Source organism: Ovis aries, chromosome 14 (assembly GCF_016772045.2).
Source record: "Ovis aries strain OAR_USU_Benz2616 breed Rambouillet chromosome 14, ARS-UI_Ramb_v3.0, whole genome shotgun sequence".
NCBI lineage: Eukaryota > Metazoa > Chordata > Mammalia > Artiodactyla > Bovidae > Ovis > Ovis aries.
The window spans coordinates 55,510,950-55,529,914 of NC_056067.1; the positions used below are offsets into that span (position 1 = coordinate 55,510,950).

An 18,965-nucleotide genomic window follows, 5' to 3' on the forward strand; every position below is an offset into this window, starting at 1 on the left:
ATTTCAAATATTCCTCTACTGCTCAAAAACATTTCATGGATATCAGTGCCCTCAGGATAAAGGCCAAGTCCCTTTCATTCATTCTGTGAATATGAGAGTGTCTATGACATACCAGGGATTCTTCTAGTTGCTGGGTATTCATCCATAGTGAACAACACAGACTCTAAAAGAGTAACATTTGACCCTCCTTCAGCTTTTCTTCCCTGGAGAAGGAAATGGCAATCCACTCCAGTACTATTGCCTGGAAAATGCCATGGACAGAGGAGCCTGGTAGGCTGCAGTCTATGGGGTCGCAAGCTTTTCTTAGCTTCTTCCAGCCAATATTCCAGTCCTTTACTGCATGTTCTCAATCTCAATGAATACACAAATGGAGTCCTTTGGTCTAGAGTGCCCTTCTCTCTCCCTCTTTGTCTGCATATTCATCTGTCCAGACTAAGCTCAACCATCCTGTACCTAGGATGCTTTCCCCGACTCTCCAGATGCCCCTAAATGTCCCAGGCTACCTCTACTATAGGCTTTCCTTCTTGTACTGGGATTGTCTTTCTCCTTGGACTCTGCACTCTTTGAGAGGAGCTTATTCCATTCATTTGTACCCCACTACCACAAGACTTTCTTGACACAAAGAAAGACTCAGGATACACATGAGTGAGTGAATGAGTGAGTAAACTGACTCCAAGAACCACTGTCAGCTGAAAACGCTGCCACCTGAAACTTCTACCCTTAAATTATACCATGTGGATGACTACACATCTGCCTGTTTAAAAATGGGGCCTGGAAGTTGTTTGTATTCCTTGTATTTTATTTGGATTTTCCCACTCTTTCTTCCACAGTTATGCTTAATGTTCCTGATTATCCTGTTCCCTCTTCCTTAGTAGCTTTTCCTTGCAGAATTAGACCACATCTCTCAACCTACACCTCTCCCACCTTAGTCCAAGCCATTCATTAACTCCCATTTGGAATATTACAATAGCTCCTAACTGCTCTCCTTGCTTCACTCTTGATTCCTCATAGTCTATTCATCAAACAACAATCAATCATAGGTATCTTTTTGAAAAAAACAAACCTGATAACGTCAATCCCCTTCTCAAAACCCTTCCATGCCTCCTCTCTCATTCTACATAAAAAACTACGTCCTGCCATAGCTACAAAGTCCTACATCATCTCCCATTACCTCTTTGGCATCAGCTCATAACATTCTAATCTCTGATTTCCTTGTTGCTCAAAAACTTCAGGAATGATGCTTCCTCTTGCTTTGGTACTTACTGTTTTCTCTACATGGAATGCTCTCTCAAAATCCTTTCATGGTTCCTCCTCTCATTTCATTCAGGAGTCTGCTCAAATGTCACCTTACCAGAGAGGCCTTCCCTGTGATCCTATCAAAGTTATTGATAGCACATACTCCCACTCTTGATCATCTTACCTCACTTTTTGATTTTTCTGTCAGTTATCACCTCTTGCCATTTGTATTTGTTCATTTGGTTATTATTATGAATCTCTACCACTAGAATGTAAACTCCCTGGGGACAGGGAGTTTTACTCAATGCTTGTTTTACCTAATGCTCTGTCCTTGATTACTGAAACAGTTCCCAGAACATATTAAGCACCCCAGAAATATGTTAAATGAATGAATGAATAAAAAGGTTTTTCAGAGGGCCCTGGAGTTCCCTGAAGTTAAGGGTCCCTATGTCACTCTTGTCAAGTGAAAATAGAGGCAACAAGAAAGGGATCAACCTTCCCTATAGACCCAAGCTATCACCTGTTGGCCTCTCTGGACCATTTCACAGCCAAGTTTTCAAATATGATGACGATGATTACAGGGAGGATTGTCCAGTAGTCAGATAGCAGTCTGATGTAGTAGCTGCCTGACGGTCGAATGAAGAAGAGGCCACACAGGAACACGAACATTAAGACAACCACTGGAGGGAACATTGGATTTAGATCAAGGTCAGAGGTTTGGCTGGGTAACAAGGGCTAAGCAGAGGTGATAGACTAGGGCCGTATAACAATCTGAATGAAGTCAGGGTCATTGATGGGTATACACACGTAGGTCAGAGTACCTGTAAACAGCTTTGTATATTTCTGGACAGAAATAAAGATGTCCTGGAGAGAGGTAATGATGCTCTCCACGATCCCTATCATGGTGGACATCTCCAGGTTCAGCAACATTACGAAGAACAGGAAGGACCAGAAGACAGACCCAGGAATAAAAGACATGGCTTCAATGAAGGCCAGGAAAACAAAGTTTGTGCTCCCCTTAATCTGTGAAGGGGAGAAAGGAGAGGAGTTAAAGTGTCCTTGAATTTAACAAAAACAACACAAAGTACAGAGATATATTCTATCTTTCCTGAAAATGTTCTTAAAACCCCTGCATCACTGAGAAAACCAGATTTCCAAGCTGACCCTCTGACATGGAAAACCAGTCCACCTAGTATTACTCATAGAAGGGCATTCTGCAAACTGTAGTTCTTTGCATTACCAAGGTTGCAACTTATCCTGGTGCTTCTGGGATTTTTTTCTTCTGGTGCCAATAAAAGCCGAAATTTCTGTTTTACAAAAGGTTTTGAAGGAACTCTAGGACTCATTCACCTATTTTTACTGACCTTCAAAAACTGCTCCTCTAAGTTGCACTCAGCCACATGGCTGAGGACATCCTTCTTGATGGGGTTGGAGAGGCTGTTGAACCAGGAGGTGAAGATAGAGGTTGGGTTACCAATCAGATTTTGAGGTGGCTGGGCCTCAGGAGGCAGTATCCCCATGTTTACCAGCTTCAAAAGTGTTTCAGTATTCCTGAGGATAAGGAGTTGAATTACATAGAATCATTTTGCTCCTTAGAAAATGATCTGCTTTTCCCTTACCTTCCAGATAAGAAAGGACATGATGTTACTGATCGGGGTAAGGTAGCTGCTGCTGCTAAGTCGCTTCAGTCGTGTCCGACTCTGTGCGACCCCAGAGACGGCAGCCCACCAGGCTCCCCAGTCCCTGGGGTTCTCCAGGCAAGAACACTGGAGTGGGTTGTCATTTCCTTCTCCAGGGTAAGGTAGAGCCTTCTCCAGGGTAAGGTAGAGCCTTCTCCAGGGTAAGGTAGAGCCTTCTCCAGGGTAAGGTAGAGCCTGGGGTTAAATCTAGAAGCCACCCACCTTCAAAGTCATGAATTTTTGTGAGCCTGGATAATTTATGACCCTGAGGGGATGGGGCAGGAGAAGCCTTTCCTATAGTCTTCTTGAGTCTTACAGAGTTCTTGGAAACTCTGAGTCCCTGCTCTAATGATGGGATCTCTTATTCACTCCCTACCTCTTTCTTAGACTAGCGGGTGAAAGTCAACCTTCTAAGCTTTGTATAACTGAATGTCAGGGAGCATTTACTTAAGTGTACCGTATGCACAACAGTCCCATGAAGTTGTACTATGCTGTGAGAAACTTCTTGCACTTTTTGACCTGGGTCCTGCTCTCTAACTTTTATCCTACCCCATGACCTTCTGCAGATCTGCTCTGCTCACACTTAACTTCTTACAGTTCCAGGGCATGCCATGCTCTCTCATGCTCAAGACCAACCCCACTCCCACCATCATTCTTCACTTGGGCTAATTCCTATAAATCCTTAAAACTTCAGCTCATTGCTCTATAGTAACTTCAATGGAAGGTTTGCTGATAATAGCAAAATGCAAGTGGCAGAGATCCAACCAGTCAATCCTAAAGGAAATCAACCCTGAATATTCACGGGAAGGACTGATGCTGAAGCTGAAGCTTCAATACTTGGGCCACCTGATATGAAGAGCTGACTCACTGGAAAAGACCCTGATACTGGGAAAGATGAAGGCAAGAGGAGAAGGGTAGGACAGAGGGTGAGATGGTTGGATGCCATCATTGACTCAATAGACATGAGTTTGAGCAAACTCTGAAAGATGGTGCAGGACAGGGAAGACTGGCATGCTGTAGTCCATGGAGTCGCAAAGAGTCAGACATGACTTAGCGACTGAACAGCAACAACAAAGCGGCATTTCTAATCACATTTTAGAAAATAAAATACTATATGCTCTTCTGGTAATAGGCAAGTTAAATATTTGGACCAAACTTCTCACTGGAAATAATTTAAAAGACTCAAAGATATTTTTAAATCTTGAAAAATAAAAATATTGATAAGATAATAAGGAATTACAGTATTGGACAAAAATCAGAGTACAAACAAAAGCAGTGGGGGAAGAAGACTTGCAAAGCAATTTTGCCTTGAAGGGTACGTCACATACATCAAACTATACCTGGAGTTTCCAGGCAGTTTGATGTAAAAGCACCAGAGCATGCCCAAAGTAAGGATAAGAACAGAAGGTCTTCCCCTAAATCTGGCATTTCAAAGGATTGCACCTTCAATAATAAAAAATGAACCAGAAGCTTGCACCCAACTGTTCCACACCACAGGGAACACAAGGAAGGCTGCTTCAGAAAAGGACAAAACAAGGGCAAATTTTTAAGGTTCCTGAATGTCATAACCACAGCCAACCCTAGCTTAAACTTGGAGCCCAAATATTTGAGCCTGGTTGGCACAAAAGCTAAAGTTAGAGTCTTTCTAATGTCCCTATGTATCAAGTAAAAGCAAAAGTCTTATCTAGATGAATATACCCTCTTCTTAGGCCTTAAAGAATTCTTACAAATAACAGTCAAATAAATAAGACATGGAGAGAACCACACACATAAAAACAAGACATCATGAGAAATAATACAATAAAAATATCCCCAAAGTTACTACAAATATTAGAATTACAAAAAATTATGATACAATTAAGCCATGAAATTAAAAGACGCTTACTCCTTGGAAGGAAAGTTATGACCAACCTAGATAGTATATTCAAAAGCAGAGACATTACTTTGCCAACAAAGGTCCATCTAGTCAAGGCTATGGTTTTTCCAGTGGTCATGTATGGATGTGAGAGTTGGACTGTGAAGAAAGCTGAGCACCGAAGAATTGATGCGTTTGAACTGTGGGGTTGGAGAAGACTCTTGAGAGTCCCTTGGACTGCAAGGAGATCCAACCAGTCCATTCTGAAGGAGATCAACCCTGGGATTTCTTTGGAGGGAATGATGCTGAAGCTGAAACTCCAGTACTTTGGCCACCTCATGCGAAGAGTTGACTCTTTGGAAAAGACTCTGATGCTGGGAGGGATTGCAGGCAGGAGGAAAACGGGATGACAGAGGATGAGATGTCTGGATGGCATCACCGACTTGATGGACGTGAGTTTCAGTGAACTTCAGGAGATGGTGATGGACCGGGAGGCCTGGCGTGCTGCGATTCATGGGGTCGCAAAGAGTCGAACACGACTGAGCGACTGAACTGAACAGGCAGTACAGAACTGTGATCCCTGCTGCTGCTGCTGCTGCTAAGTTGCTTCAGTCATGTCCGACTCTGTGTGACCCCAGAGACAGCAGCCCACCAGGCTCCCCCGTCCCTGGGATTCTCCAGGCAAGAACATTGGAGTGGGTTGCCATTTCCTTCTCCAATACATGAAAGTGAAAAGCGAAAGTGAAGTCACTCAGTCGTGTCCGACTCTTTGCGACCCCATGGACTGCAGCCTACCAGGCTCCTCCATCCATGGGGTTTTCCAGCCAAGAGTACTGGAGTGGGGTACCATTGCCTTCTCTGTGATCCCTGAGAGAAGGAAAACAAATGAGGTGCACCATGTAATTATCCTGGTTTTCTGCCTGAAAGCACATTCTAATCTGCAGAGCAGAAAAGATCACAAGTAAACCATGGCAGTCTCACTGAGTTGGGGAGACAAGGAGTTCAGGGAGGCCAAAGAAGTTGAAGTTCCAAGAAAGAATTCTGGAGGAAATGTAGTTATGAAGAAAAAGAGTTCCAGAAATTTGCATCCAGTCTGTTGAGTGTGTGCTGAATTTTAAGAGTCACACATACAGGATGAAAATCCACAAGGCTATATATAAAGAACAACTCAGTTCAGTTCAGTTCAGTTCAGTCGCTCAGTCATGTCCGACTCTTTGCGACCCCATGAATTGCAGCACGCCAGGCCTCCCTGTCCATCACCAACTCCCGGAGTTCACTGAAACTCATGTCCATCGAGTCGGTGATGCCATCCAGACATCTCATCCTCTGTCGTCCCCCTTTCCTCCTGCCCCCAATCCCTCCCAGCATCAGAGTCTTTTCCAATGAGTCAACTCTTCGCATGAGGTGGCCAAAGTACTGGAGTTTCAGCTTTAGCATCATTCTTTCCAAAGAACACCCAGGGCTGATCTCCTGTAGAAAGAATAACTGCAAAACATCCAATCTGAATGGAGTATTCAGCAGAGAGTCCAGGAGGGCCATGCCTTCTAAATGGGACTGAAGGACTCCTGGAGAAAAGAGGGCTCCAGACCCACCCTACTGAAGCTTAAAATCAAGCCTCAAAAGTATCAAACTGAATCACAAGTATCATTACTTGCTAGAACAAAGCTCAATCAATACTCATTCAAGGAAGACAACAAAAAGTCAGACAGGCAAAAATATAGAATTCACAAAGTCCAACCTCCAGTCAAAAATTAGTAAACAAATGAAGAAAGAGAAAAATGTGACCTTGATCAGTATAAAAACCAGTAAATAAAACAGTCATAGAATAGAGCAATAAATGACAGATGAAGGACTTAACAGTCAGGGATATTAAAATATCTATTTTAAAAAAAATGTAAAAAGTATTTTTTAAAAATATGAACCTAACAAGTAGAGAAATGGAAGACAGAAAAAAGAACCAGGGGAGACTTCCCTGGTGGTACAGAAGATAGGAATCCACCTGCCAATGCTGGGGACAGTTTCAAGCTCTGATGTGGGACGATCCCACGTGCCACAGAACAACTAAGCCCGTGGGCCGCCACTCCTGAGCTTGTGCTCCAGAGCCTGTGCTCCACAACGAGAGGAGCCACCAAAATGAGAAGCCCGATTCATGTCAATGTATGGCAAAACCAATACAGTATTGTAAAGTAAAATAAAGTAAAAATAAAAATTAAAAAAAAAACAAAAACAAAATGAGAAGCCCACGCACTACAAATAGGGAGCAGCCCCCGCGTGCCACAACTAGAGAAAAGCCCATACAGCAACAAAAACCTGTCACAGCCAAAAATAAAAATAAATAAAATTTTAAAATTAGTTTAAAAAAAATAACACCTGATGAAACAAAAAGAGCCCCACAATATACTAGATAAATTGAAGTATAATTAAGAACCTTCCCACGAAGAAAGTTCTAGGCCCAGATGGCTCACTGGCATATTCTGTCAAATAATTTGAGTCAGAAATAATAATATTACAAAGATTCTTTTGGAAACCAGAGAAGGAGGAGGAACCCAGGTTGTTTTCTGAAGCCAGTATTACCTTGATTAAAATAAAACCATGCAAGGACACCAGAAGAAAACAAAATACTGCTATCGCTCATCAACCTAGATTCAACATCCTTAACAAAAGTCAACAGACTTAATCCGGCAACAGATAAAAACATAATACACCATGATCAAGTGGAGTTTATTTCAGAAATGCAAGAACGTTTAAACATTCAAAAATCAACCAATATAATGGATCACACTAAAAATATAGAAGAAATAAATAATCAACTCAGTAGTTATAGAGTAACTGTATAACAAAATTCCAGCATTCATTTATGTAAAAAATTGCACAAAATAAGGACTATAAGGGAACTTGCTTAACCTAAGTAAAGACATCTGGGGAGGAAATCCTGCAAATAATATGGTACATACTAGTGATTCACTGCTTTCCCCTGAAAATGGCAAAATGCGTGAATGTCCATTCTCACTTTTTCTATCTTCTACTGGAGATTCTAGTCAGTGAAATAAAGCAAGTAAAATAATCTTGTTAAAGATTAGAAAGGAAGAAGTAAAAGTCTTCATATGCAAATATGTGATTGTATATGTAGAAAAACCTAAAGCTACAAAAATAAGTGAATTTATCAAGGCCAATACCCACAAATTAGTTATATTCCAATATACTAAGCAGTGAACAATTAAATGATTAAAATTTCAGAATATTATTTACAATAGAACATAAAACACAAATTACAGAAAAACTTTACAAAATATTATAAGACATGCCATATATTGAAATTTACAGAATACTACTGAAAGAAATTAAAGAACATATAGGGATATATCATTCTTAAATAAGAAGACAAAATTTTGTTAATTATTCATTCTTCCCAAAATGATCCATAGATTCAGTGCAATCTCAATAGCAGAGCATAACTCTTTTTGTAAAAAGAGAAAAAATTGACAAACTATTTCTAAAACTTACATGGGGGAAGTAGCCAAGAGGGTGGAGTAGAAAGACCCTGAGCTCACCTCCTCCCACAGGCACACCAAAACTAAAATTATTTACAAGGCAATTATTGACATGAACGACAAGAAGATTAGTAGAAAAAAATCTTCTACAACTAAAGATATAAAGAAGGAAATACAACAAGATGGGTAGGAGGAGCAGAGGCAAGGCATAAGCAAGGACCCAGGGCAGGTGACTCACAAGTGCGAGGATAATTACAATTGTAGAGGGTCTCCCCAGGGAGCAAGGGGTACAAGCCCCTCATGGGGCTCTCCATCCCTAGGTTCTGCACTGGGAAGATGAGCCCCCAGAATCTTTGGCTTTGAAGGTCAGTGGGGCTTATTCTCAGGAGAGTCAGGGCTATGAGAGATAGAGATTCTACTGTTAAAGGGTACACACAAAATCTCATACACTCCAGGACTCAGGGCAGAAGCAGTAGTTTGAAAAAAGCTTGAGTGAGACTCACTTGCTGATCTTGGAGAGCCTCCCAGAGAAGAAGACAACTGGGACTCATCCTGAGGACAAAGACACTGGCAGCCATTTCGGGGAACTCATTCTACCACAAGGACAGTGGAGCTGGCAAGTGCCGTTTTGGAAATGTACCTCTAGCTTATTAGTCCCAAGGACCCAGATCTACCCACCAGTCAGTTGGCACCAGTCCTGGGATGCCTCAGGCCAACCAGATAGCTTGATGGAGACCCAGTCCTAACCACTAGAGGGCCCAGGATTCAACCCCACCCACCAGAGGACAGACATCATACTGGAATCTTTTATGACCAAACACAATGTGACTAAAAATCAACTACAAGGAAAAAACTGCAAAAAACAAAACAAAACAAAACAAAACAAAACCCACAGACACATGAAGGCTACACAATATGCTACTAAACAACCGATGGGTCACTGAAAAAAATCAAAGAGGAAATTTAAAAATACCAGGAGATAAATGAAAATTAAGACACCACAATCCAAAACCAGTGACAAAAGAGGCAAGAATATGCAATGGGGAAAAGACAACCTCTTCAATAAATGGTGTTGGGGAAACTGGGTAGTTATAAGCAAAAGAATCAAACTGAATGACTTTTTCACACCGCATACAAAAATAAACTAAAAATGGATTAAAGACTTAAACATAAGACCTGAAATCGCTAGAAGAAAACTTAGTATACTTTTTGACATCAGTCTTAACAATATATTTTCTCAGGTAACAGAAACAAAAGCAAAAATAAACAAATGGGACCAAATTAAACTAAAAAGCTTATGCACAGTGAAGGAAACTATTAATAAAACAAAAAAAGGCCACCTATTGTATGGGAAAAGATATTTGCAAATGATATACCAGCAGGGGGCTAAAATCCAAAATCTACAGAGAGCACATACAACTCAACTTAAAAACAATCCAATTAGAAAATGGACAGAGGACTGAGTAGACATTTTTCCAGAGAAGACATACAGATGGACAACAGGTTCATGAAAAGATGCTCAAGATCACTAATTATTAGAGAAATGCAAATCAAGAAAACAGCAAGATACCACCCAACACCTGTCAGAACAGCTATTATCAAAAAACAACAATAAAAAGTGTGCTGAGGAAGTGGAGAAAAGGGAACCCTTATACATTGTTGGTGGAATGTAAACTGCTACAGCCACTCTGGAAAAGAGCACTGAAATTCCTCAATAAATTAAAATAGAACTACCATATGATCCAGCAATTCTACTCCTGGGTATTTACCCAAGAAAATGAAAACACTAATTTGAAAAGATATATGCACCCCATGTTCATTATTACTTACAATAGCCAAGATATGAACTCAACCTAAATGTCCATAATAGATGAATGGATAATAGGCAAAACTGAATCACTTTGCTGTACACTTGAAACTAACACAACATTGTTAATCAAGTATGCTCCAATATAAAATAAAAAAATTTTTTAATTGATGATAAAGAAGATATATATATATATATATATATATATATATATATATGTATGTACACACACACCAAGCTTCCCAGGTGGTGCTAGTGGTTAAAAAAAAAACCTGCCTGCCAACGCAGGAGATGTAAGAGATGCAGGTTCAATGCCTGGGTCTGGAAGATCCCTTGCAGGAGGAAATGGCAACCTGCTCCAGTATTCTAGCAGGGATAATCCCATGGACAGAAAAGCCTGGCAGTCTATAGTCCACAGGGTCGCAAAGAGTCGGACACAGCTGAGTGACTGAACAACCCAACTACATATATATATATATATATAAAACGAAATATTTACTCAGTCACAAAAAAGAAGGAAATCTTGCCATTTGCAACAATACAAATGGATCTAGAGGATATTATGCTAAGTGAAATAAATCATATAGAGAAAGTCACATGTTGTATGAGATCACTCATACATGGAATCTAAAAAACAAATGAATGCACATACCTAACAGAAACAGAGTCATAGACACAATCACAGTTACAGAGAATAAACAGATGGTTGCTAGAAGGGAGGTATTAAGGGAGGAGAGAAATTGGTGAGTTAAAAAATAAATGAGTCATAGGTATAAACTGTACCATGTGGAGAATATTGCCAATATTTATGTAATATCTTTGTATGGTGACAGATGACATCTAGACTTACATTTTGAAATGTAGAGAAATAGTGAATTACTGTGTTATGTGCCAAGAGAGAACACAGTGTTGTAGGTTAATTATACGTCAAAAACAAAGAAACTCATAGAAAAAGAGATCAGAAGTGTGGTTACCAGATGCATCAGGGCAGGGGGGTGGAGGAACTGGATGAAGATAGTCAAAAAGTACAAACTTCCAGTTATAAGATAAGTAAGTACTAGGATGGACTGAATCAGAGGTAAGTTGGTGAACTTAAATATAGATCAATAGTATTATACAATCTGAGGAACAGAGGAAATCATATTTTAGAACATAGTGAACAGAGCCTTGGGGGCTTACAGGACAGTAACAGAGAGTTTAATATACATACACGTAATTTAGAGTTCGAAAAGCAGAGGAGGGAATGAGGCAAAAAAAAATATTTAAAGAGAGAATGACGGTTGAGTTCTCAAAATTGGTGAAAAATACACATTTACAAAGTTACAAAGCTTAGCCAATTCCAAGTAGGATGAATATTTTTTGAATGCCTTCTCATCAGAAATAAGAGTTCAGATGTACATTCTACCCTACTTTTATTTGATGCAATTGAAAGTCCTGTACATGAAAGGACTCTGAAAAGTAAACGGTAGCAACAGGCAGCTCGGAGAAGGAAAGCCAAATTCAAAGTACCACTGTATTAGCAGTGAATTTACAATGATTTTTCCCGATAGCATCTCCAGACCTGGACTCAAAAGTAGCCTGAAACCAAGAACTGTCTATCGAATATGGACAAAAAGAATTCCAAGAGAAAAAGTCCAATATTTCTGGCCCAAGGAAAAGAGGCCTCAAATTTCAGAGAGAACAAGAGAAATCCCCTGATTTTTCTTGCTCTTTTCTGTTTTATCAAACATGTCAGACAATCCTGCAGCGACAGAGGTGGCTGGGCAAGTATCTATACATCTGAGATGGAAATCCATCCTCTGACCAGATAAACTGTGGTTCCAGGTACATGGATAACGGAGGAAAATCCCTGTTACTTTAAATATTCTTTCTATTGTCTCAATGTGTAGCCCGGGAGGCAGATGGAGTTGATGAAATGAGTCGCAGAACAGGGAAACTAAAGCTCTAGTTTTCTAGGCAGAAAGTCAAGTAGTGGGGCTTAAGAACTGGAAAGTGTTGGGGAGACTTCAGGTAGGAAGGAGCTGAAGAAGGTAATCCCATAAAGTGTTATATGAAATTCTTGGTAGCACAGGGTTATATCTGACCCTGAACAGCATTCCAAAGACTTGGACAACTAGAAAATAAGGTATATCACTGCCCAGCTTCCAAACTATTAGTGGCACACAACTAAATGGATCCAAACAGCACTGAAATTAAAAACTGAACTGACATTGGGTCCACAGCCCACAGAAGATGGGAAGAAACTTACAACATAAATCTAACCAGGGCAGTTGTCTCATAAAACAAAAAATTATCCAAAGAAAATGAATACAGTCTCATATATGTTTAAAATAAATATATACAACACAAAATTACTTAATGTATAAAGAATCAGGAAAATCTCAATATGTCACAAGGAAAAAGATAATCAACACATAACAACCCCAAAATGACACAGAAGTTTTAACTATCAGACTTTAAAGCAATTATTATAATCATACTCTGAGAAGTCAGAGCAAACACTCTTGAAACAAGTAGAAAGACAAACTATCAGCAGACAAAAGATACAAGAAAAATACTAAGTGGAAAATTTTATAACTGAAAAATACAATAACAGAAAATTCACTTCAGTGGCTTGTCGGGAGCCAGCGTGAGGAATCCCACCCGTGACAAGGTCATGCGGAAGGAAGCCTGACAAAACACAAGGACGAGTTCGGCTTCAGGGATTCCCCCTGGAAATTCCTGAGCATCCACCCCCCAAGACCAGAATCTGCCTGCTTTACTATGTTATGCTTTCCACCTACTCTTCTGTCATTAACAGGGGACTGTCCCCCACCACCTTTTTCTGGAAAAAATTAGAGCTTTTAGATAATAAATCTCCTGGGCATAATACGAGTGTTTCAATCCAAAAACCCCTCTGATGGCTTTCTAGCCTGCCTGCAGGACTTGCGTGTGATTGTTTGAGGCCTCCCGACTGTGGGAGGCACAGGAAGCTTAAAACATCCTAGGAATGTCCAGGCTTCCGAGGAGTCAAAATCGTTAGAATAGGACTGATTAAAGGTTTCATTTGTTGAGCCAATTCTTGCTGCCAAATTTTCATATCTTTTATTTTTAGGTATAGTTGGTATATAGAAAAACAGGTAGTAGACCTGGTATTAGCAACACTAGATCTTTGAGTTAAGTACTTTCTTTGTTATAACCCACTGCACCTTTGTTCTATAGGAATGTAACTTTTTTGTACTTTGAGGGATTGCAGAGTAAAGAAAAAACACTTCTCAGAAAAGGAGTTTTCTGGACAATTATCCAGGAAGAGAGCCATAAAAATGTTAACAAGCCTCTTGGCCAGAAGATAATGTAAACCACCTGAGACCTTTTGTATACAGGAGGGTATGCAAAAAGAAAGCCTTGTCTCAATGAGGGTCAGGACTGCTGCCCCTGCATAACTCTATTTCTTTATGTACAACTTGGGGTATATAAGCTGATTTTGAAAAATAGTTTTTGGAGTCTTGCACCAATGCTGGGCTTCCCCATGTTGTTCTTTTCTTTTTCCGGCTGAATTCTCATCTGGAGCAGGGAGGCTCATCATGTCTACTTATTTGTCCTGGCTTCTAAGATCCGTAAGAGAGAGAGCCCAAGGCGGGGCACTCTCCGATATTCAAACGGACGCCAGTGGCCTAACGTGGATGGTGCAAGTTCCTTGTCTGGAACTTTATTGGTCTTCCACATAATCCAAGTTATTCAGCCCTCTTTCTCCACTTAATTTTCCTGCTACACTATTGTTTCTTAATCTAATCTTATATTAATAAACAAATAATTTTTTCTCACGCCAACGCCGTCCCCGCTTCGAATTCCCTGGATCCACCAGGGCAGGACCCCAGCAGTGGCTAAATATCAGAATGGAGATGACAGAAGAAATAGTCAGTGGCCTGGCTGAAAAAGTTCCCTGAAACTTTGGCATTTGGTCAAAGTCATAAAAACTTTAGATTCAAGAATCTCAATGAAACTTAAACAGGAGTTGATAAACCTGAAAAACCTATACTCAGACACATCAAAATCAAACAAATGAAAACTAAACATTAAAAAATCTGGAATATATGGATTTGTGTATTCAGTTTGCCGTATATCTGAAACTAGCAACACTGTATATCTACTTCAATTTTTAAAAATTGTTTTTACTCTGAAAGCTGCCAAAGAAAAATAACACATTGTATACAGGGGAACAACAATTTGAGTGACTGTGTTTCTCATCAGAAATGGAGACCAGAAAGAAATAGTATATTTTTTAGGTATTGAAAGAGAAGGATTGTCAACACACAATTCCTCCAAGAAATAAGTGTAAAATAAAGGCATTATTAGATGAAGGAATCTCAAAAAATTCATGACCAACATATCTTTAATATTAAAGAAATGCTAAAAGCTTTTTAGATGGAATGGAAATAACACTGGAGGAAAAATTCAAACTTCAGAAACTAAGGAAGTGCCACGAAAATGATATCCAGGTAAATACAGCAGGATATTTTTCTCCTCTTAAGTTTGAGAATACGTATGTCAGTTGAAAGTAAAATTTATAACATTGTTTGATAGGATTTTCAGTGTATGTGGTACATATGACAACCATAAAACAAAGTGGGGAAGATAAAGGGTCTTATTATGTTGATACAGTTTTACATGTCACTTAAAGTGAAAGTGAAGTGAAAGTGGCTGTCGTGTCCGACTCTTTGCGACCCCGTGGGCTGTAGCCCACCAGGCTCCTCCGTCCATGGGATTCTCCAGGCAAGAATACTGGAGTGGGTTGCCATTTCCTTCTCCAGAGGATCTTCCCGACCCAGGGATCGAACCCAGGTCTCCCACATTGTGGGCAGATGATTTAACCTCTGAGCCACTTGAAGTTGTAAAATATTAATTCTAATTAGACTGTAAAAAGTTAAGTGCACATTTTTCTTGGGTTGTTTGCCTTCTCATTGACTTGAAAGATTTCTTTACATACTCCAAATAACATGTAGTTGATCCTTCAACAAATGGGGGTTAGAGACTTCCCTGGTGGTCCAGTGATTAAGAATCCATCTGCCAATATAGGGGACATGGGTTAGATCCCTGATCTGGGAAGATTCCGCATGCTGCAGGGCAACTAAGCCCCTGCACCACAACTAGAGAAAGACATATCACGGCCAAAATTAAAATAATTTTTAAAAAAAAAAAAGCTCATTGAAAGTTATCTATTTTTTAAAAATGGGATGTTGAGAGAGCCATCCCTCTGCACAGCTGAAATTCCACTTTTAACTTATAGTCAGAACTCCACATCTGCAATTCCTCAGTATCCAGTTCTGTATCCATGGATTCAGCCAATCGCAGATCATGTAGTACTGTAGTACTATTGAAAAAAATCCACGTATAAGTAAGTGGGCCTGTGCAATTCAAACTTGCATTGTGCAAAAGATCAACTGTGTACAGAACATATAAATTCCTCCAATTTTGTAACATGTACTTTCATTATCGTAATGGAATCTTTCAAAGAGAAAATGATTTTAATCCCAATGGTGTCCAATTATTAACTACAATAAGGGCTCTCTTACTAGCAGCTATGAGAACTCTATAAAGTATAGAAAAACAGCAGATATACAGAATGGCAGGCAATATACCACTAGGCCTAAGGCAAATGAATAAGAAAGGAACCAATGTGAAGGGAGTTATTTCTAGGCTATCTTTTTAAACTCTTTAAAACTGAAAAACAAGAGTATATATAGTATCCCATCTTCTGTATAAGAAAGAAAGTAAATAAGAAAATATATGTTTTTCTACTTATTTTTACAAATACCAGAATGATAAAGTAAAAAAATAATGAGTTTCCTTCAGAGGATGGGTGGGAATTGGGTTGAAGTGATGGTCAGTTCAGTTCAGTTCAGTCACTCAGTTGTGTCTGACTCTTTGCAACCCCATGAACTGCAGCATGCCAAGCTTCCCTGTCCATCATCAATTCCCAGAGTCCACCCAAACCCATGTCAATCGAGTCGGTGATACCATCCAAAAATCTCATCCTCTGTCGTCCCCGTCTCCTCCTGCCCTCAATCTTTCCCAGCAACAGGGTCTTTTCCAATGAGTCAGCTCTTCGCATCAGGTGGCCAAAGTATTGGAGTTTCAGCTTCAACATCAGTCCCTCCCATGAACACCCAGGAATAATCTCCTTTAGGATGGACTGGTTGGATCTCTTTGCAGTCCAAGGGACTCTCAAGAGTCTTCTCCAACACCACAGTTCAAAAGCATCAATTCTTCGGTGCTAAGCTTTCTTTCTAGTCCAACTCTCACATCCATACATGACCACTGGAAAACCATAGCCTTGACTAGATGGACGTTTGTTGGCAAAGTAATGTCTCTGCTTTTTAATATGCTGTCTAGGTTTGTCATAACTTTCCTTCCAAGGAGTAAGCGTCTTCTAATTTCATTGCTGCAATCACCATCTGCAGTGATTTTGGGGCCCAAAAAAATAAAGTCTGACAGTTTCCACTGTTTCCCCATCTATTCCCCATGAAGTGATGGGACAGGATGGCATGATCTTAGTTTTCTGAATGTTGAGCTTTAAGCCAACTTTTTCACTCTCCTCTTTCACTTTCATCAAGAGGCTCTTTAGTTCTTCATTTTCTGCCATAAGGGTGGTGTCATCTGCATATATCTGAGGTTATTGATATTTCTCCCGGCAATCTTGATTCCAGCTTGTGCTTCCTCCAGCCCAGCATTTCTCATGATGTACTCTGCATAAACTTAAATAAGCAGGGTGACAATATACAGCCTTGATGTACTCCTTTTCCTATTTGGAACCAGTCTGTTGTTCCATGTCCAGTTCTAACTGTTGCTTCCTGACCTGCATACAGGTTTCTCAAGAGGCAGGTTAGGTGGTCTGGCATGCCCATCTCTTTCAGAATTTTCCACAGTTTGTTGTGATCCACACAGTCAAAAGCTTTGACATGGTCAATAAAACAGAAATAGATGTTTTCCTGGAACTCTCTTGCTTTTTCCATGATCCAGCGGATGTTGGCAATTTGATCTCTGGTTCCTCTGCCTTTTCTAAAACCAGCTTGAACATCTGGAAGTTCAAGATTCATGAAGTGTTGAAGCCTGGCTTGGAGAATTTTGAGCATTACTTTACTAGCATGTGAGATGAGTGCAACTGTGTGGGAGTTTGAGCATTCTTTGGCATTGCCTTTCTTTGGGATTGGAATGAAAACTGACCTTTTCCAGTCCTGTGGCCACTGCTGAGTTTTCCAAATTTGCTGGCATATTGAGTGCAGCACTTTCACAGCATCGTCTTTCAGGATTTGAAACAGCTCAACTGGAATTCTGTCACCTCCACTAGCTTTGTTCGTAGTGATGCTTCCTAAGGCCCACTTGACGTTACGCTCCAGGATGTCTGGCTCTAGGTGAGTGATCACACTATCATGATTATCTGGGAGAGTGACATTTCTCGGTATCTTCTTGTATAATTTTGTCTGTGGAATCCATATTAATGTTTAATAAAATAAAATTAGGGGTGCTAAAATGTCATATAAACAGAAATAAATTAACATAACTGTATTTCAAGTGAATAACATAACCACACTGAACTGAGGAGAAAGAACCACAGCATTTTGACCATAAAACTCAGGATAAAGACAAGTTTTCAGCAAACACTGGAACACAGAATCAGTGTAGTGTGTGTGCGTGCGTGCATGCTCACTCATGTCCTACTCTTTGCCACCCTATGGACTGTAGCCCACCAAGTTCCTCTGTCCGTGGGATTTCTCAGGCAAGAATACTGGAGTGGGTTGCTATCTCCTCCTCCAGAGGATCTTCCTGACCCAGGAAGTTGTGGGATCAAACCCACAACTCCTGTGTCTCCTGCATTGCAGGCAGATTCTTTACCACTGAGCCATCAGGGAAGCCATATTCTAGTATCAGAACTAAGCAGTGGGTGTGTGTGAGAGACAGACACAGAGACAGTGTGTCTCCTGTCGACACTGTGGAAAGCAATTTGCATTATCTAGTGAAGCAGAAGATAGATGCAGGAGACTGAAGAAACGTGGTCACGGTATTTAGCAGCTCTTCCCATCAAGAGACAAAGTCTATTTTCCCACTCCTGGAATCTGGGGTGCCTTTGTGAATTCCTTTGACCAAAAAAATGTAACAGCAGTGACAACGGGAGCATTCTCATGCTTAGTCTTCAAGATACTTTTCTGATTCCACCTTTATTCTCTGTGAGCTGCCATATGAGGAAGCCCAGGCTAGCCACAAGGTGAGGCCTCCTGGAAGAGAACAGGCTTTGCTGCCCTGCCAACCGTGCAAGCAGAGTGAGCCCAGCCACCACCATGTACAGCAGAGCAGTGCTGCTCCAGCTGGGCCCAGCTGAATGCAGACATGTGAGTTAACCCATCCACGCCCAGGAGAAGAACTCTCCAGTCAACCCACAGATCAGAAGGAATTAACAAACCACTGCTGTTTTCAGCCACTTACTTTTGGAGTGACATGTCTCACAGCAATAGATAACTGCTGCTGCTGCTGCTGCTAAGTCGCTTCAGTCGTGTCCGACTCTGTGTGACCCCATAGACGGCAGCCCACTAGGCTCCTCTGTCCCTGGATTCTCCAGGCAAGAAAGAACACTGGAGTGGGTTGCCATTTCCTTCTCTCAATGCATGAGAAGCGAAAGTGGAGTCGCTTAGTCGTGCCTGACTCTTAGCGACTCCATGGACTGCAACCTACCAGGCTCCTCCGTCCACAGAATTTTCCAGGCAAGAGCACTGGAGTGGGGTCACTCCAACAATTTCACTTTTATACCCTTGAAAAATGTGCACACATGTAGTACACTTAGGAAAATGTATAATGTTTAGAGAAACATTGTTTCAATAGCCAAAAACTAGAAAGATTGTACAAACATTCGCTAGTAGTAGAAT

General features: G+C 40.5%; 1 protein-coding gene across 1 annotated transcript in view; it reads right to left on the reverse strand.

The window, feature by feature from the left end:
• Window positions 1-18,965, reverse strand: part of SLC6A16 (solute carrier family 6 member 16) — a 59,181-nt gene that overhangs the window by 19,424 nt on the left and 20,792 nt on the right. Inside the window, exons 9-11 of the mRNA XM_060398156.1 lie at window positions 2,601-2,787; window positions 2,058-2,259; window positions 1,757-1,916 (exon numbers count right to left, since the gene is read on the reverse strand). Coding sequence (XP_060254139.1) covers window positions 1,757-1,916; window positions 2,058-2,259; window positions 2,601-2,787 — 549 coding nt within the window. The remainder of the gene's footprint in view (window positions 1-1,756; window positions 1,917-2,057; window positions 2,260-2,600; window positions 2,788-18,965) is intronic.